Genomic DNA, 21153 nt, shown 5'->3' on the forward strand with positions numbered 1-21153 from the left:
AATAAAATGTTCTAAATAATGATTGTTTCATAACATGTTTCCCAAGTAAGATAGACAGAAAGACCTACCTCCCAATGTATGACCAACTAATTTAAAAATCACCCCAGGATGCACGTCTAGATTTTGGCTGAAAAAATGTCCAGAATATAAACATTTCATGTTTATCCCTATAGGAGCCACGGCAGTAAGAGTTCAGGTCACCGGCGCGCTAACAGCAAGGACTGCTCGTCGCTACCGCGCCACGAGGACCTCCACCGGAGCAACGACAGCTTCCTGAATGGCAGCAACATGCCAACCTCATCCACCCTGAGTCCCACGCTACACCCCAAGAGCTACCAGGCCCAGACACTGAGCCGCTCAGCCTCTTCAAGCAAAGATCTGGCCAACAACAACCTTCCGCACCTCCTCAGCCCTAAAGACTCAAAGGGAAAGACTGAATTTGATTTCAACCTGGGGCCTAAAGTTGGAGGTGCCAGTGTGGGAGGGGACACCTCTACGGGCAAGTACCTCAAGTCGTCCAAACCAGGCCGCCACTCATCCTTCCTTGAAGGGAAGACCAGCACGCTGCAGTCTGGGGACAAGCACAGTCGCCATAACTACATGGAATCCTCCCACGGATCCATGCCTTCCACGTCCTCCTCTAAAAGCTCATCGTCCTTCCTCAGCCTTTCCAAGAGTCACGGGGCGCTGAATGACGCCAAGTCCGTGAACAATCTCGCAGAGACACGACTGCACCTGGACGATCCCATGGTGGGATCAGGTTCAGGCTCCCGCTACTTCCCATCCAGCTGTCTAGATCTAAACGCGGCTCCCGGTAGCCCCAGAGGTGAACGGCACGCTGGGTCGGAGCGGCAGGGCCACAGCCCCAGCGGCAGAGGGAACACGCGTCTAGAAGGGGGCACTCTAGACTCGCGACGTTCTTCAGGACGGAAAAAGACGCCGGATGAACCGAAGGCTTCTGACACTCTGGACCCAAGCAGGGCCATAGGAGCAGGGGGGCATGCTCACAATCTGCCCTCCCCACATGAATCCTATCCTTACGGTCTCGGCTACACCAGCCCGTTCTCATCGCAGCAGCGACCTCATCGCCACTCCATGTACGTGCGGAGAGAGAGACACCGGCCGCACGGCCAGGAGACGAATTTGGTGGTTGGGCAGGGAGTGCCAACACGTGCCAGCAGCCTACAGCTTCTCTCGCCACAGCTCCAGCATCGCACACTCCCACGCCACAACACCAGTTCCTCCCGAGAAGAGCTCACACAAGATCTGAGCAGGGTCAGTGACCTGCTCTCATTGTATTGCTGTGTCCTGCGGTCTATTAGGTGTTGATCTCACTAAAATGCTAATCTCCCTGTGATCAGCATTTCAGGGTACTCTCTTATCTATGTATCCATCTTTGTCTGAATATTACTTTTTGAATTTTCTCTACCGTTCAAAATAATACAAACAGGGCTTGTTCACCGTAATAATTTCATGAGATTCTATTGTGATGTGTTTGCTTGTGTGTATGTTATCTAGTTGCTGCATCCTGCATTCATGCATTTTGTTTCGTTTTATCTGATTATTACACGCACACTCCCAGTGTCTCCCAGTGTCTGCTTATTTTGCTGTGTGTTTATGTCTGCAGAATGACCAGTCTCCCAAAGAGAAGCCTCATTCTCGCCCCCCGATTAAAGATTCTACGAGGGACAACACAGCTTCCTTCCACTCACAACGCCCAAAAAACGAGGTCCGAGTTCTCAACAGGACCCTCAGAGCGCGTCCATTCACAGTTGCTATTGTTTATCATGCCTCTGCTTATCTTTGTTTTTGTTTTGTTTTTTTAATGCATTGATCATAAAAGCAAATCACATTTAGCTTTCAGACCGTTGATATGGATGTTTTGTAAATGTTCATGTCACAACATTAACTGCTAGCTCATGTCTTCAGCATTAAATATCTAGGTCCTCAATTAAAGGGGCAGTTCACACAAAAACAATTTTGTTATTATTTACGCATCATCATGTTGTTCTAAATTTGACTTTCTTTTTTCTGTGAATTAAATTTTCAGGACTATTCTCCATACTCTTTCCATGCAATTACATTGTAGCGTCCTTTCAAGCTTCAGAAAGGACACAAAATAAAAAAAGTGATCTATACGACATATATACGGCATATTTTCTATGCCTTACAATAGTGGAATAAACTGAAATTCCAAAGTCAAAAGTCTTTTCTTCTGTGTTCCATTGGAGAAAGAAAGTCACATGGGTTTAGAATGATATGAAGGTGAGTAAATAATGACAGAAATTTCATTTTTGAGTGAACTATCCATTTAACCTCTGTTTCTTCTCTTCCTTAACCATTCCTTTTTTCCCCAAGCAAATATTCAGTTACAGTTAAACAGTATGCACAGAAAATTGTAGGAACTACAGTCTCATACTGTCCTGTAGTGTGACCATCCTCTTGTAACTCAGGCTGGAATGTACCATGACACTCATATGGAGGATGGAACCTCGTCCAAGGAGAACAGAATCATCTACAGTGACTCGATGCCTCGTCGAGTGGGAAGCTTTTACAGAGGTACCCTAAAAAAAACTCATGATGATTCTAAAGTTATTTTTTTAATCTGTGCACTTTGATCATTCATAAAATACCATGCATGACTAACTGTTCCCTGTTGAAAAGCTTATGTTGGGATTTTGGCATGGGATTCTGGTGTGCTGGTTTGTTCCTAAATATTTTTTTTTCTTTTTAAATTTGCATGTTAACCATTGTTTAAAGGTTTGGGGTCAGTATAAATATTTTTTTAATGTTTTATCCTCACTGAGGCTGCATATATTAGCTATACAGGTCCTTCTCAAAAAAATGGCATATTGTGATTAAGTTCATTATTTTCCATAATGTAATGATAAAAATTAAACTTTCATATATTTTAGATTCATTGCACACCAACTGAAATATTTCAGGTCTTTTATTGTTTTAATACTGATGATTTTGGCATACAGCTCATAAAAAACCCAAATTCCTATCTCAAAAAATTAGCATATTTAATCCGACCAATAAAAGAAAAGTGTTTTTAATACAAAAAAAGTAAACCTTCAAATAATTATGTTCAGTTATGCACTCAATACTTGGTCAGGAATCCTTGTGCAGAAATGACTGCTTCAATGCGGCGTGGCATGGAGGCGATCAGCCTGTGGCACTGCTGAGGTGTTATGGAGGCCCAGGATGCTTCGATAGCGGCCTTAAGCTCATCCAGAGTGTTGGGTCTTGCGTCTCTCAACTTTCTCTTCACAATATCCCACAGATTCTCTATGGGGTTCAGGTCAGGAGAGTTGGCAGGCCAATTGAGCACAGTAATACCATGGTCCGTAAACCATTTACCAGTGGTTTTGGCTCTGTGAGCAGGTGCCAGGTCGTGCTGAAAAACAAATTCTTCATCTCCATAAAGCTTTTCAGCAGATGGAAGCCTGAAGTGCTCCAAAATCTCCTGATAGCTAGCTGCATTGACCCTGCCCTTGATAAAACACACTGGACCAACACCAGCAGCTGACATGGCACCCCAGACCATCACTGACTGTGGGTACTTGACACTGGACTTCAGGCATTTTGGCGTTTCCTTCTCCCCAGTCTTCCTCCAGACTCTGGCACCTTGATTTACGAATGACATGCAAAATTTGCTTTCATCCGAAAAAAGTACTTTGGACCACTGAGCAACAGTCCAGTGCTGCTTCTCTGTAGCCCAAAGTGGCTTGACCTGGGGAATGCGGCACCTGTAGCCCATTTCCTGCACACACCTGTGCACGGTGGCTCTGGATGTTTCTACTCCAGACTCAGTCCACTGCTTCCGCAGGTTCCCCAAGGTCTGGAATCGGTCGTTCTCCACAATCTTCCTCAGGGTCCGGTCACCTCTTCTCGTTGTGCAGCGTTTTCCCCCACACTTTTTCCTTCCCACAGACTTCCCACTGAGGTGCCTTGATACAGCACTCTGGGAACAGGCTATTCGTTCAGAAATTTCTTTCTGTGTTACCCTCTCGCTTTAGGGTTTCAATGATGGCCTTCTGGACAGGGTCGGGTCGGCAGTCTTACCCATGATTGCGGTTTTGAGTAATGAACCAGGCTGGGAGTTTTTAAAAGCCTCAGGAATATTTTGCAGGTGTTTAGAGTTAATTAGTTGATTCAGATGATTAGGTTAATAGCTCGTTTAGAGAACCTTTTCATGATATGCCAATTTTTTGAGATAGGACTCTTGGGTTTTCATGAGCTGTATGCCAAAATCATCAGTATTAAAACAATAAAAGACCTGAAATATTTCAGTTGGTGTGCAATGAATCAAACATATATTAAAGTTTAATTTTTATCATTACATTACGGAAAATAATGAACTTTATCACAATATGCTAATTTTTTTTAGAAGGACCTGTATATTTGCTAAATATTATTACTATTTAAAATAACTTTTAAAATTATAAATACATTTTTTTGTATATTTTAAAATGTAATTTATTCCTGTGACAGCAAAGCTGAATTCTCAGCATCATTTCTTCAGTCTTCAGTGTCACATGATCCTTCAGAAATCATTCTAATATGATGATTTGGTGCTCCAAACATTTCTTATATTATTAATGTTGAAAGAACAGCATTTTGATCAAATTAATTAGCCTAGAAATCAAGACGCTCCCTGGCGTGGGGGAGTGTTGTCTAGCAACTCTCGAAACACTTCTGAGCTGTAAAAACCGAACTCTGGTCAGGCCAATCACATCGTGGATAGAGTCGGTGGGCGGGGCTTAACATAATGACGGCAGAGTTGCTTGCTTCTTGTAAACACAGAAACTGGAGAACGGCCGTCTTTCGAATCAGCTTTGGTCATGACTCTGGAAGACTTAGAGTTAAGCTTTTCTTTGGGAAAAGAACAAAGAACGGCACTGAAGTCATTCTTAAGAAGGGAAGATGTGTTCGGAGTTTTGCCGACCGGATACAGCAAAAGTTGAATTATCAATTAGCTCCGCTTCATGTTGCTCTAGTTGGTTGTAGCGCTATACTATCGCGTGCAGAGGAAGTTTGAAAGACGACCGTTTATCCCGCTCCTCGGATTGAGCCCTGTCAATGGTGTCTCCAGACCAAACATCTTGATATGGGTCTGGCTTGTTAGGCTACAAATGAGTGTCTTTCTGAATGAAAAGTATTAATTAATGTTTTTATTTTAAATCTTACCCACCCCAAACTTTTGAATGGTAGGGTATGTATTGTATGTATTTATTTATTGTGGGATAATAATATTGGAGTAAATCTTTGATTCTAGGTTTTATTTGTTCTGTCCTTTTGTGCAGTTCCCTCTCCTCGACCTGACAACTCATTCCATGAAAGCACCGGGCAGAGCAGGGTGCCAGCGGTGGCGGCAGAAAGCACAGCCATGACAAACCACCCTAAACGTCAGACCAATTTCGACCCCTGGTGAGCACACACGCTTGTTGAGGCAGCACACCCTCGATCTGGACAAATAAATCATTCTGTGTCCGTGTACATTCATCGTAGGATAAAGGCTTTGATAAGCTACAAGTGACAACGTGAAATGTGGCTTTAAATGAAAAACTAGAAAATCTAGGTAAAAATAAGTAGTGTACTTGATGGTTTTGAGATGTCTGGCAACAGTGGGTGCTGAAAATAATAAAGCATTTCCATTTGTTTTCTCTCTAAATTTGACAAACCTGATTATAGGCAGAAATGTATTTTAATTTAAGTGTTTTCTTTTATTGATTTGCTTTCATAATCCATTTTTCAGATAATGACAGTTCGTTTCTTATGGAATAGAGTTATTAGAATGTCTGCTTTATTTCACCAACATTAACCAAAAATGTTTACTGATTTTTTATTAAAAAACAAAACAAACACAAAATCAGGATTTTCATTGCTGTATTACAATCAGTGTTGGTGAAAATTACTTTTAAAAAAAGTAATGCATTACAATATTGCGTTACTCCCTTAAAAAGTTACTTTTTCTCACCTTGGTTTAAAAAAAATATAATAATAACACAAAAAGTTACATTTTGGGGGAAATTAACCTTTCACACCAAAATTGAAATAATAAGCCTCAGGCTGAAGGAAATTCAAATTTAAATGTGTACAGTAGTGGGTGCAGCTCGAAATAAACCTTTCAGCTGTGCTGCCATTCTGGATAATAGAAGAATAGGATGCAGGAGGGGAAAAAACACAAGTCATTTTTGCTTATGGTTTAACTGAATCATCAAATCAAGGTCAGCAGCAAGACATTGGTCAATAAAATGGGAATAAATTATAAATGGGCATAACATATTTGTTTTATTTAATTAACTTGCACAGTGTTATGATTTTGCATTTGACTGATTTTATTCTTTTTGAGGAAATTACAATAACCCTCATGTTTACACACAACATTAGGACAAGAGAGCTGTCAATAAAGTAACTCAGACATTTTGTTGTAAATTTTAAAAGTAATGCGTTACTTTATTAATTACTTGAAAAAAAAATCTGTTTACGTAACTCAAGTTGTACGTTACCTTCCAACACAAGAATACAATTTTAACAGGAAATGTGTTTTATTGTATTATTTATATTATATTTTATGTTTTTGAAGTAAACCAGATTTCTTTGCTTTTTTGTGAGATTCAACTTTTAACAATTTCATTTATAGGAATAATTCAGAGGCCATGGTCATGAACCCACCAGAGGTCCCTAAACAAAAAGAAAAGCAAGGTTTCTTTCGAGCCATAAAGAAAAAAAAGAAGAAGTCGCAGCCGGTAAGAATGTCCTATTGATTCATTAGGTTTCACTTTTTTCAACTGTCAAAAATGCTATCAAATGCAGTAAGGAGATAGTAATGCTTTAGCCAGGAGACCTTTTCTGTGTGTGTATTTTTTATTATTATACCACATTTATGTATGTATGTATATGTGTTGCTTAGCTGCTGTGTTTGTGTATGTCTGTCTGCTAGTCATTAAACTTAAATGATGTATTTTATACACAAGGTGGTAGTCTAGGATAGAAGAATATAGTACCGTCTCTCTTTATGGCTAAAATTGATAGATGAGCTTTCCCCTTCAGTCTCAATCAGCATGTAGGTGACAAGTGCGAGAAGTTAGGTGAAGTGGGAGTATCATTCCAGAAAAGGAGGCCGTCCACTTATTCCATTGTCCAATTAATGCCCAACAGAGACTCTCAGTGCAGTTCAGTGTCTTCTGTAGCATTTCCCCATAATAGCCATATGGAGACCATTACAGACCCGAGCAGCATGTGTGTGGCAGAATCTGCCTCTACTGTGCTCTGTCCACAAATATTGAGCCAGAGGACCGTATGTTCATCTGCTGTATTCTACAACAAAAGATGTTTGCTGTTAATAGAATGAGCCACTGGGGTTTTGTGCGTCTTATATTGCAGACGGACGGCAACGCGGGAAGGAACCCGAGCATCAAGAAAAGCCTATTCCCCCTCTTTAACTCAAAGAATAGCTTAAAGCATAACTCTTCTGTCAAAGTGCTCCCTGTTGTCCCGCAGCCCATGGTATTGCTCGCATAAAACCGCGCCGCTCTACCAAATAAACACATCTCCATTGCATGTCATGCTAAATGTTGTACAACCCCAAATTAAGAAAAGTTGGGGATAAAATCAAGAATCTGATTTAGTTCATTCTCTTTAACTGAAAAAAAGTGCAAAGAAAAGATTTTCACTCACCAACAAGTATGTTTTGTAAATATAAGCAAATTTAGATTTTGATGGCTGCAAAACACTCCCAAAAAGTTGTGACAGGCATGTTTACCACTGTCACATCACCTTTCCTTTCAATTACACTTTTTAAATGTTTGGGAATTGAGGATACTAATTGTTACAGTTTTGCAAGTGGAATTTTTGCTCCAATCACACCTGATACAAGACATCTACTCAACAGTCGATGGCCGTCATTGTCTGATTCTCCTTTTCATGATGGGCCATACATTTACAATAAGAGACAGTTCTGGACTGCAGGCATTCAGTCAAGCACATCCACTCTATAGTGTAGACTAGAGTGTATAGAAACCACTCTATTGTAACATGCTGAATGAGACCTGGCATTGTCTTGCTTCCCATGAAAGATGTCATCTGAATGGCAGTATATGTCTCTTTACAATCCCAGTATATTCTTCAACGTCAATGGTACTTTCACACACATTTAAGTCACCCATTTGCACTGACGCACCCCCATACCATGGCAGATGTTTGGCTTTTGTACCTGTCGCTGATGAAATTCTGGTTGGTCCCGTTTGTCTTTGGGACTGAGAACTTAATGTCAATTTTTCCCAAAAACAAGCTGAAACGTGGACTTATCTGACCACAGCACACATTTCCACTGTGTTGTGGATCTTCTGAGATATGCTCGGGCCCAGAGAACTCTGCATCTCTGCATTGAACAGATATATGTTGTTTTTTCTTGCATAAGAGATTTGAACTGCATTTCTTGATGCAGCAACAAACCAATTTCAATTTCAATTTCAAATTACTCCTGATAACTTGTGACTATATTTAACAGAGTAGCATGACGGTTTCTCATGCAATGCCATCTGAGGGCTCAAAGGTCACTCACAACAGAGATTTCTTGCCCTACATGTACTGAGATTTCTCTGGAGATCCCTGAATCTTTTCACAATACTACGGATGGTAGAAGGTGAAAGACCTTACTTATTTGCAATCTTGCATTGAGATATGTGATTTTAAATTGTTTTACAATTCTGTCATGATATTTGGCACAAAGTGATGAGCCGTGACCCATCTTCGCTTGAAAAGACTGATGCTCCTTTTATACCCAAACATGATTCCCTTTTCTATTACAAATTCACTCGATCATTTTGGACTGTTTAAAAAGAGTTAAACTTTGATATTTTATAGGCTTTTCACTTTTATACAGCATCTGTCCCAATTTTTTTTTGAAGTGTGTTGCAGCAAATCAAATTTACAAAATAACTTTAAAAAAAACTTCTGACTGTTAAATAAAGGTTAAAGAGATTACAAATTTATGATTTTATTGCATTTAATAATATGTCCCAACTTTTCTGGATTTGAGGTTATATGACTAGATGTCTTTGTCATTCATTTCTAGATTTTTTCTTTTCCCAGAGCCATTTTTAACAAGTAAAACATCAGGTCCAGATCTATGTTGATGTGTATTTTCATTCTAGCAACTGCTAGGATTAAATACAAATTGTGGGTAAATCTAAGGCTGCAATAAAATAATTGTTTTATCAAATGAATTGCATATATTTAATTTTCTGTGAAATTAGTAATATAGTATTAATATATTATTATATATTAGGAAAATACATTTATTGTGGCAGATGAGTAAATCATAGAAACTCACAAAAATAGAATTAGTCATTTTGTGTTATTTTAACATGATTAATTGTGTTAATATGTAAATTAATATATTCTTAAATAAGCCTAATTCCTCTTTACACACACCAGATGCATTTCATTTATGGGCTCAATAGCTGGGGGCACAGAAAAACATGTAGTTTAATATCCCCTGTTGTCTTATATAATGAATCCTTGATAATGCATTTCAAACCACATTAGCTCAAGATTTTTTTTTTTATAGATGTTGATATAATAGATCTGGTTCTGTGTTTTACACGCCAAACTTTATTGCTTAGGTTACTGCTAGCATCAGCATGTGTTCTTCTGTTAGATGCATGTTAGACCCATGACCGTCTTTAGCAGCACCTGCTCAAAGAGGATGCACGTTTTCTCATCTGCCATTCTCTGAACCTGGGAGAGAGCAGGAGAACTGGTCAAAAATGTCTTCATACACACAAATTGTACATGCACACCTAAAAAACGCTTGAACATTTTAGTACAAAAGGTCAGAAACTTGGCACGTCCCGAAGCACTCAGCTCTTTATCTATCTTCAACAATCTATCTTTTCCAGAAACAGCTAGTCATTGGAATGAAATCCTTTTTTAATTCTTAAATAATTTCCATCATAAAGAATAATTTATGAATAAACAAAGGCAGGCTGGTTCACAGGGCTGTATTCCGGCACGTTTCCAGTCTTCTGGCCTAATGCACGTGATTATATGGGTAAACTTTTGTTTGGAGAGGCGGAAGTTATATACTTAAATCCCAGCGTTCAGGTGATTTCACTGGTGTTGTGGTTTGATCTGTGTGCCAGGTTCCTAGTGAGGCCCAGCAGGAGCAGCTAGTGATACAGAGACCAGTCAAATCTTCGTCTCATCACAGCAGTCGACACCGCAACCGAGATCGCGACCGGGAACGTGACCTGGAAAGGGAGAGGGAGCGTGACCGGGATCGAAACCGCGAGAGGGATCGTGATCGTGACAGGGACAACACTTGGCCGCCTGAAAAGCAAGCAGATGTGCAGCCTCAAGTAAGAAAAACTTCAGACGATCTGATAGTAAAATCTCTGTTTGTTCCTGCTGTTCAAAAGTGTGAGGTCAAGATTTGTTTGGTAACACTTTACAATAAGGACCCATTCATTAACATTAGTTAATGTATTAACTAACATGAACTAACAATGACCAATAATCTATGTTAGTGTTAGTTAATAAAAATACAGTTCATTATAGTTTGTACATGATAGTTCACAGTGTAATAAAGTCCCCTTGTAGTCAATAATTATATTCCTTAAAACTTATCTTTGGTCACCAAAATGAGATATTTAAAAAAGTATTCCTGCTTTAAAATAGCTTGAGTGTAATGAAACTCATTTACTATACGCAAATTACCCCTGCCTTCATTCACTCACACCAGCTCAGAAATCCACTCGCTCAACTTTACTCAAGTTACTGTAGTAAGTTGAGCTATAGCTTTCCTATAGCTCAAACAGTAGAGCATGGTGCTAGCAACGCCAAGGTCATGGGTTCGATTCCCAGAGAAAGCAAGAATTGACAAAAATGTATAATGTGTACCTTGAATGCAATGTAGACAAAAGAATTGACAAAAATGTATAATGTGTACCTTGAATGCAATGTAAGTCGCTTTGGATAAAAGTGTCTGCCAAATGCATAAAAAAAGTTTTAAAAAAAAGTAAACTCTGCATGATAATATCGCTCTTTACAATGTCAGTCTGCCTTCTAAAAAATGTAATCCTTAGAAACACTTGTATCATAGAACATCAGTGGAGAAAGGCATATAGTTTATCATAACATCATAATATACAGTACATTATATACATAATCCACCCGCTATATTGCTAAATTTACCCAATTTAAACCAAAAAATATACCGGAATAACCTGACTTCCCCTGCTTCCAAGCAGTCATACTTAATGATATGCTTAAGCCCGCCCACACGTTAACGTGATTAGTTACAAGGTAGCTTGTGGTGTCAAAAAACACCAGAGTGTTTCTAGTGTAGTTAACTAATGTTAAAAATTGTAATATTATAAAATATAAAAAATTTAAATAACTTTTTTATTTTGGTTTGTGTTTGTGTGTGTGTGTGTGTGTGTGTGTGTGTGTGTGTGTGTGTGTGTGTGTGTGTGTGTGTGTGTGTGTGTGTGTGTGTGTGTGTGTGTGTGTGTGTAATTGAGTGTGTTCGCATAAAACATTTCTTATCAATGTTAAAAACAGTTGTGCTTCACAATATTTCTGTTTGAACCATGATGTACTATTTTTAGGAGGATTTAATAAACAGGAAGTTTAGAAGAACTGCATTTATTTGAAGTGTGTGTGTGTGTGTGTGTGTGTGTGTGTGTGTGTGTGTGTGTGTGTGTGTGTGTGTGTGTGTGTGTGTGTGTGTGTGTGTGTGTGTGTGTGTGTGTGTGTGTGTGTGTGTGTGTGTGTGTGTGTGTGTATATATATATAATATCTTTACTGTCACATTTGATACATTTAATGCATCCTTGCTGAATGTATGTATCTATTAACTTCCCTGATATCTCATGATTGCAAACCCAAACGCTAAAGACTTGAATTTGTAATCTTGCTTCCCCGTTTCAGAACCAGCCTCTGAAATCCCTGCGGAAGCTCCTACACCTCTCCTCTCCTGCTACATCCAATCAGCCCCCACCCCCAGATCGCTCGGCAGAACTGCGCTTCCAGCCCATTCCTAACCCCCCTACCAAAGGGAACCTGAACGAGGTCAGAGGGCACCCACCGGGCAGCGTCACCCCCAATACCAAGAGCCGCAAACCCCACAACTACCCTTTGCCAGGTCAGATTGAGTCCAGCTGGCACGTTTCCGCACTAAACCGGGCTGAGGGCGCACCCTACCCAGACCAAATGGCAAACAAAGGTGGGCAGAACGGTATCGGCTTTACCAGAGCCGCTCGCGCGAGAATGCCGAACCTCAACGATCTGAAAGAAACGGCTCTTTAGAGGAGGAAGCCCCCTAGTGGCCTCTAGTGTACTTGGTTTCTCCTTTTCCTTCCTGGCTACCTATGGAATGCTATTGTTCATACAGTGGTACACAATGCCACTTCTGGCCAGAAGGTGGCAATAGTTATGTCTCAGATTTGTTTTTTAAAGCATCCACATTTGATAGAATTTGTATTATTGTTCATTACATCTGGGTTCAGTTTTCTGTTGGATATATCTTATTGACGATGATATGAATCTATGTATTTGTATATGGAAATTTAGGGATGGGGACAAAAAAAATCTGTGGAATTGTAAGAGCTTTAGTTTATACACGAGAATGTATAAATATTTAATGTGTAATAATTCTATATTTCATGGAGATTATTTAATGAATTATTGGTGTGTTAATAGTTATAATGTACAGAGTGCATTTTATGGTTGTAACAAATGTACTTATTGTTTCTGAATTATTTTCCTCTCTTTATCAAACATTGTTTTCTGATATGAATTCTCAGTGCAGATTAGGTCTATATTTCACACCGTCTCATACTGCAGGTTATTGAATCAAGTGGTTATTGAATCAACCCTATTCAAAACATACAACTACTGATGCTTCCTAAACAGGTTCGGTGTTACTTTTCATGCGAGACCATTAAATCGACGTCCCATGATGGCTATTTGTCTCACTTTACCTGTAGCCGGTGTCTAACAATGTTTCCCATGAGCTTAGCATTCAAAACAGAATATTAACCTAAACATTGACATCAGATAGTGCTTGTTTTTGGTGTTAGTTCATAAGAGCCCAGATCCCTGAAGAGCTGGATTTCCTGTGAATAATGAATTTCAGCAGAGGCCCCCAGGGCCTCACCGCGTCTCCCTCTGTGATCTAGACCCCACCAGCTGGTGAATAAGTGTGACTTTGCCTGTGGCACGAGCGATGGTTTACAAGCAGGTTGTGAGAGTTTGTCTGTATCTCCGTCCTGACGTGACTTTCAGCGGTCGCGTCGTGGGGATTCGGTTGCATGTGCGCATGGTCCTTTTAACAAACTGAATAACTGCCGGTTTTATTTTAATCCGTTTAACGGCATGTTTTTGAAGAGATAAAAGCATTGCCTCAGGACCTGGTAAAAGGGTTTCAAAGACGTAATGCAGTTATTGATCTGTTCGCGGGGAGTGCAGGTGGGAGACGCTGTGAGATTTTTGAGTGGCCACTGAAAGGCACCACATTTTCATTCAGGCTATCGTTCTACATTTTGTTTAATTATATTTTACTAATACAGATTGAAATTAGATGGATATAAAATATGCAAAATAGCTGTATTAAGGATTCCAGGCAAATGCAAAGAGCAATATATCATGACTTTGAGGCGAATTTATCATCCTTCATAGAGTTGCTTCTGAGTATTACATTTTTATTTATTTATACAATAAATAACATCTAAAGTTGCTCACAACCCCCCCACCCCCCAAAGAGAGTGACAGAGCATTTCCATTTCAGTAACTCTAGTGAAATGTGTCCTTCAATATTTTTTGGGCTTTTTGAAACAGTATTATTTATCAATGGTGCACTTTACAGACATTTCTCACAGGTGTTTGTGTTGATATGGTGTTTGATTAAAACAGAACTTTGTATCTATCTAATCTTCTACCTTATCTACCTACAGTACACGAGCTCTGTCTTTCACAGGCCTGGATTAGGATTAATAATGTTCAAGTTACACATTCAAGTACAGTCTATACGATTATTGGCATTTACATCATAACGTCATGTGGGTTTTATTTTAATTTTGTTGATTCTGTTGTCTCAGCACAATTTCAGTGTGCTATCCGAATATAGTTTTCAGCAACAGCAATCAGGTTCAGTCATTTTGTTGTGTTAAAGCTGCTGTGTTGTCTTTCTTGGTTAAACTGCCATGTAACTGTTGATTTTTATATCTTCTATATGCTTGTTCAAAAGGTTTGAAAGTCTGGAACTTTGTTTCCTTGTTGAGTATTTATTTTCAGTGACATGAAACATTTTGTTCCTGAGTAACGTGGTCTGCCGATTTCATCGTATTTCATCCTGCCCGAGTATTAGAATGTGATTCCATCACTACTGGATTAACACCTTGTCCATAAACGCTCGACATCCTTTAATCTGCAGTACGTTGGCACAGTCTGTCTCCGTGGTGCCAGGTAATCCTCCCATCAGCCAGCTGTTAGGACTGCCAAGATAAACAGTTTGGCTCTCGCCAGCTGTGGTGAGGTTGCCTGCGAGTGGTAATCTATGACCAGCCTTGTTAACCCACTACAAAACATGTAGAATGTCACTGATTATGAATTTAATTTGTTGGCTAAGCACCATTATTTTGATTTTGATAGTCACTTTTTTTTTTAGGACTGGCGTGGTCATGCTAACAGAAGATCAGAGCAAAACATGCTCTATACTAGAGGACTAAAATATTACGAAAGCTAGTTTTAAGCGTTAAAATAAATAGAAAACTGAATTCCCAAGGGCTGTGTCTACCAACATTTCTGTCAAAATGGAGCCTGATAGTCGTGATTATAGCCAGGGTGAATATACAATACCGGTTTAAAGTTTGGGGCAGTTGTGAAAGAAATGTATACTTTTATTCAGCAAAGACACATTGAAATGATTTAAAATGTGACTGTAAAGACATTCAAAATGTTACAAAATCTTTCTATTTCTTTTGAACTTTCCGTTCCTCAGAGAATCAGATAAAGTTTCACTGTTTCCACAAAAATATTAAACAGCACTGTTTTTAACATTGATAATAAGAAATGTTTTAGCATATTACAATGATTTCTGAAGGATTATGTGTTTTTACCGTATTTTTGATCAAATAAATGCAGTCTTGGCCCTTGGTAAGCATAAGAGACCTATTTTAAAAACATTAAAAAAGCGTTAAAATTGACCCCAAACTTTTGAACAGTAATGTAGATGAAGTGGATTTTTACACTTAATCGTCAATTATTATGTGTGTATTCTACCTTAAATGAATATGAAAATTGTTAGCCATTTGGAACCTAATTTAAAAAAATGACACTGACTAATTGTGTCCCACTTTACCTCTATTCACCTTATATGACTGAATGAGCAGGGTTTTGACTGCCTTAAATGTATGTTGAAGGATATTGTGAAGGTGTTTGTGTGTTTCTTGGTTCACTGCCATACTGAAGTCTACCTGCAGGTACTGATAACACATCTGTCATGGTTTAATAGCCATAGACAGCTTGTCTTATATTGGCTTGTAGCATCTATCATCCAAATGGATGCCCATTTGCTTTTCAGTGTCAGCTGTCTAATCCAGGGATATAAACATTCAGGTTCATCCCACAGAAATATATTAGACAATTAGTCAATCTTCATTGACTCTTATATTTGTGTATGGTTGTTCATTTTATTTTTATTTTTTCTGTGGCTTGGCAATGAGTAAAAGCTGTGTCCTTTTAGAATGTAATGTATTTGTCAGTTTACCATTGGGCAAATGTTTATGTCTGCATAAGAATGTACGTTTTTAATGCAAATAAGGCCCAGTGGTTATCAAAAACTGGTCTCTCTTTTCTACTTTAGACATTTCATAATGTTTATTCCACTTTTAAGTATTGAAATCACTGCCACATTTTGTCTAAAGCAGTTGTTGTGCAAACTAAAGCCATTGTGAGTCTTGTAAGGCCAAAGGTTTACAATCTATCAGGAACAAAAGAGTTTATTCTGTCATGTGAGCATTCAATTTCTCTCTCTCTCTCTCTCTCTCTCTCTCTCTCTCTCTCTCTCTCTCTCTCTCTCTCTCTCTCTCTCTCTTTATTTTAGTGGGCTGACTACTGAGTCTGTCAAAGAATGTACTTAGAAAGGCATCTGTTATTGTTTTATTTAAATGTTGAGACTGTTCCTATCATATGTTGAAGTTTTCGCTGTCTGTATTAATCCTCTTTGCTGAATTGAGAACATGGTCCATCCCCAAACTGTGTACCTGCCCCTTCTGCTTGACAGGATTGACATGAACAATAGTTGTCCAAACATCCAACCAACCCTAATGTGACTTCCATTTAGACAACGGCCATCACTTTGGTTACATTTATCAGGCCCATACAGAATCTTCAATGTTCTTCACATCCCTCATTGCTAGCATTTTGGCTTTTTAATGTTGCTTTCACTTACCAATAAGTGTCTAGTATTTTTAGGTATGTTGAACATGCATTTACATATATGTTTCCATTCTAAAATCAGCACAGAAAATGTGATAAAAGTCTGCAGATTCCGTCTGGGCCTGCATCTATCCAATCGATTGAGTCTGTATACTGACTAGCTTATAACTTTTTTTTATCGCCAATGCACTACATTTAGCTCAAACATAATCATCACCACTCACTCAGCACTTTGTCTATGTCTTTTGTGAAGACTATTTGTCTGTGTGTTCTCTTTAGGGTGCAAGTGAGAAACGGCACCCTAACGTTGTTCGATTTAAGTCCAGGCATGTCTGACTCCAACAGCGTTTATAATGTATATTCCGCTGTAATTAATAACAATTAAAACAATGTCTACCCAACTATGTTCTAGCATGCCTCATTTCATTGCAAACACCATAAAAACTGAGATGGCACACATTGGCAGGAGAAAAACGACTGAAAAGAAAGAAACCAGCCATCAACTGGCATATTGTACGTAGTGATTTGCATCAACAGATTGCTAGGGAAGTTGAATTGAGTTAATTGTATGCATTGAACCATTAACTGGGTCACAGAAGGTGACCATCCGGCTTTATAATCTGTGGATCATTTGGCTATTTCTCGCTTTTTTTAACAGACAAGGGTCGGACTGGGGTGTGAACAATTTCAAACTAGCTTTTAGCAGTAAAGGGAGGAGCTTTGAGATAAAGGGCATTAGATAAGGCCATTAGTGCTCCGTGGATTACAGTAATCCAGCCCCTTTAATATCAGTGCGGTGGTCCACCGCTCGAAAAATAAACCGTCATGGAGTACAGGCTGCAGAACACGTTACTGTTAGCCATCCTGCTGCTGACTGAAGGTATGTGCTGTTGTGTTCCCTTAATTTCACAAAATTAGCAGAAATTAATTACATTTATTACATTATTCAGATTTAAAGAAAAATGCTAATGATAAACTAAATATATAAACAAAAATCCTTGTGTATTATGGTTGTATAATGTGCATTTAAGTTCTATTTAACCTGTATTAACAGTTCATTTAGCCTAAGGAGATGATAAAAAGTTTTCTACTCTCCCACATTTTGCCCAGGTTTTGTTGGGCTGCAAGCGCAAGAGGTAATTACAAACATTTGATATTGGCAGAGACAATTAAAAAACAAGAAACTGATGACCGTCTTTATATTTGGTTAGGATGGCGAGGGCAACGACACATGGGCTGGGAAAACCTGCAAGTGTGACTGCGACGATTCCTCTAACAAACTGCTTTCCAAAGGTTCTTCATCAAGTTTGGCACAGGAGATGGAGTGCATGCCAGGTAACAATGAAATATGGAAGAAAAATGCCTTCAAATAATTTTTTTCTAAGCATTAATTGTAACAGTAATGTGAGTGTTTTGTAGGCTTCTCATAATCTGTCCTGGTTTGGATGATCTTCGCTCTGCCACTATAAAATGTTTTAGTTTGGTTTAAAATGTGTCAAACTATAATTAACAATTTTCCTTCATTACCTAAATAGTTCAGGTTACTGTTTTTTACCGGCTGAGGGTGAATTGTGAATCAAATACCACTGAAATCCTTTATGTTCGTTTTGTCAGGAGAGTGAATCTTCTGAATGGGGCTTTGCACTAACATTGACTCTTTGGGAATTGAGATGGATGGATTAGTTAGCGCTAGCTGGTGCCCTTCGGAAACAGAAGGCAGGACATGTGCGAATGAGCTGGCTCCCGGACAAGCCCCCGCCTGCAACGGTGCAGAAAGTCATTAATCATTTGGTTGCAGCTTCACCTGGGCCATGTGTGCCATAACCGCATCCCATTGACACACCACCACAGGGCAGACATGCTCCATTAACACAGAGCAGCTTGTGTTCTGAGTCCTCGGAGACTGATGTGTTAGAATCAAATGAAAGGGAGGTTGAGATGAAAAAATAAAGACCACAATGATTGACAGGATGCAGGTTCATAATCCCGTTATGTTGAGATTACTAAGAATAGGACCTGTAAATCAAACTATTGACCATTAAGAGTTGACTTTTGCAGAGATGTTTAAAGAGACACCATTTTGTTAAAATCAAAACCAGAAGTGGTTATGTCAAAAAGAGCATCCTAAATCCTTGAAAAGAGGGACTGTTATGTAAAAACATTGATGTAGGACTGGAGCTTAAGAGTGGAACGTGACCATCTGTCAACCTAAAGTCTTAATGGATGTTGATCTTTCGCTATGGGGAACTAAAGCTTTTGGGATTGTAAAGTCACGAGCAGAAGAGTGGAAGCACGGAATTACAGAGCCACCAGATTAACTTTTTGTCCATTTCCTTTAAAGCAGCCGGACAAAGAAATCTCTCTGATTGCGTGACTAATGTTTCATTAAACCCTCTGTCAGACATGTCGGACATCCTGCAGGCTTGAGTTGAGTGGGCCTGTCCGTAGATTTTGGTCATTCAGAACTGCCTTTAGAGTCAGAAAACCTGAAAAGAGTGGCTGCATATTTGCATTTTCAATTCGAATTATAAGAAAAGATATGAGATTCTTAATATTTATTCTCAATTGACTGTCCAGAGTGTCCCTACCACAAGCCCCTGGGTTTTGAGGCAGGATCTGTGACTTCAGATCAGATGAGCTGCTCTAATGAAGACCAGTACACAGGCTGGTTCTCCTCCTGGGTTGCAAGCAAGGCGAGGCTCAACAGCCAAGGATTTGGGTGAGTTCTCTAAATGCTTTGTCTGGTATAGGAAAGGACGTCTTTCAGGTAAATTGCCTTTATGTTAGAAAAATTGCTTAGTTTTGTTTTTACTCTATAAGGCTAATTGGTTCAGCCAAAAAAACATTTTTTAAATTGACAGATTTTATTGCTCCTCAAATAATTAAACAAAATAAATACATGTTTAAAAATATTTAAAAAATAAATAAAGTAAAGAACATTGGAGTACCTTTTACAAGAAAAATACAATTTCTTTATACTTTAAAATGTCATGTTTATTTCAGTTACTTGTTGTTTCTGTAAATATTTGTGAAATTTACTAGCAATTTGCTAATTTAGTTAAGTAATTTATGCAATTAACTAATTCTCCAATTTTGTCTTACTGTTTTAAAAATGCTATATAAATAAATATTTAAAAGCCAAAAAGGAGTCAGAAAGATTAACATAATAATAATAATAATAATAATAATAATAATAATAATAATAATAATAATAATAATAATAATAATACTTTTATTCAGCAATGATGCATTAAATTGATTTAAAAGTGACTAAAGTCATTTTATATACATTTCAAATTTTATAATACATTTTATATAATGAACTTTCTATTAATCAAAAATCCTTTCCATGAAAATATTAAGCAGCACAACTGTTTTCCACATTGATAAATAATAAATGTTTCTTGAGTACCAAATCAGCATTATTTCTGAAAGATCATGTGACTGAAGTAAGGGTAATGATGCTGAAAATTCAGCTTTGCCATAACAGCAATACATTACATTTAAAATACATTAAAATAGAAAACATCTATTTTAAATTGTAATGATATTTCACAATATTAACAGTCTTGGTGAGCATAAGAAACATTAAAAAACCTTACTGACCCCAAACATTTGAACGCAATCATACTTATTGAAACATATGTCGACAGGAGTTTTAGAGATTTCGGTCTTTAAGAGACTTTGACTATATGTCCCAGGTGTGCCTGGCTGTCTAAGTTCCAGGATACCAACCAGTGGCTACAGATTGACCTGAAGGAGGTCAAAGTGGTTTCTGGGATCCTGACCCAGGGACGCTGTGACTCTGATGAGTGGGTAACCAAATACACTGTGCAGTACCGCACCAGTGAGAAGCTCAACTGGATCTACTACAAGGACCAAACTGGAAACAACAGGGTAAGACAACAAACAGCCCATCCTGGAATAATAATATTTCATGACGAAAATCACATAGCCTATTTTTTTTAAGGATTGCAGATTTTCACTCTAATTAAAGTATTGCAACCTGTACTCTAAAGTTGTCACTTAAGTATCTAATTCAGTCAAGTCCTTGGTTTTATTACTTGTTTTTGTCCTCAGGTGTTCTATGGGAACTCTGACCGTTCTTCCACAGTCCAGAACCTGCTCCGTCCACCTATCGTAGCGCGTTACATCCGTATCCTCCCTCTCGGCTGGCACACTCGCATCGCCATCCGCATGGAGCTGCTACTTTGCATGAATAAATGCACCTGATCTGAAACACGCCAGCAAAGCCATACCCAACTATTTCCTGTACCGTCCCCTTTCTTGCCAAAGTGAACATCGCTGCCCAGTCACCGCACTTTTTATCTTATTTACTGTTTTTTTCAAGGAGGAAATTATTGTTAGAATGTGTTATAGTTACATTCATTTGTTTTGAAGATTTACCTTTTCTCTTCACAAATAAAGTCCAAAAAATGTCCTTTTATATTCGAATTATCAATAAAAAAAGTTATTGCTTTGGCAAATCAGACAGTATCTGGTGCTAGCTGTGGTCAGAGAAGGCAACTTTGGTAATATGGCTGAACCATAGGTTATCATATCTTGAGACAGGTGGAAAGATCTCATGGAGTTGTAATGAATGTTATTGTGTGTTCTGATGTGGTTTGTGATGGTGTTTTCTTCCGACTGTAATGACCAATTACTTTTTGTATTCATTATAAGCCTATTCATTGTATTTGT

The 21153-nt window shown here is 38.6% G+C and overlaps 2 protein-coding genes and 1 long non-coding RNA gene across 6 annotated transcripts in view; 2 read left to right on the forward strand and 1 right to left on the reverse strand.

The window, feature by feature from the left end:
• Positions 1-16853, forward strand: part of cdkl5 (cyclin dependent kinase like 5) — a 56656-nt gene extending 39803 nt beyond the window's left edge. For 2 of the 4 annotated variants that reach the window (XM_067432042.1, XM_067432043.1), the window contains exons 12-19: positions 174-1275; positions 1628-1729; positions 2454-2559; positions 5310-5433; positions 6650-6755; positions 7393-7515; positions 10155-10370; positions 11944-16853. In XM_067432042.1, the coding sequence (XP_067288143.1) occupies positions 174-1275; positions 1628-1729; positions 2454-2559; positions 5310-5433; positions 6650-6755; positions 7393-7515; positions 10155-10370; positions 11944-12321 (2257 nt within the window). In that variant the 3' untranslated portion in view covers positions 12322-16853. The remainder of the gene's footprint in view (positions 1-173; positions 1276-1627; positions 1730-2453; positions 2560-5309; positions 5434-6649; positions 6756-7392; positions 7516-10154; positions 10371-11943) is intronic. The other 2 variants (XM_067432044.1, XM_067432045.1) reach the window with 2 other exon arrangements.
• LOC137058684 (uncharacterized) overlaps positions 1-21153 on the reverse strand; it is a 29960-nt gene that overhangs the window by 7599 nt on the left and 1208 nt on the right. The window lies entirely within an intron of this gene.
• rs1a (retinoschisin 1a) lies at positions 17142-21070 on the forward strand. The gene is made up of 6 exons (XM_067431777.1): positions 17142-17332; positions 17563-17588; positions 17664-17787; positions 19030-19171; positions 20154-20349; positions 20533-21070. The coding sequence occupies exons 1-6, from the start codon at positions 17278-17280 to the stop codon at positions 20683-20685; spliced, it is 696 nt and encodes a 231-aa protein (XP_067287878.1). The 5' UTR covers positions 17142-17277; the 3' UTR covers positions 20686-21070.

Source organism: Pseudorasbora parva, chromosome 22 (genome assembly GCF_024679245.1).
Source record: "Pseudorasbora parva isolate DD20220531a chromosome 22, ASM2467924v1, whole genome shotgun sequence".
Taxonomy (NCBI): Eukaryota; Metazoa; Chordata; class Actinopteri; order Cypriniformes; family Gobionidae; genus Pseudorasbora; species Pseudorasbora parva.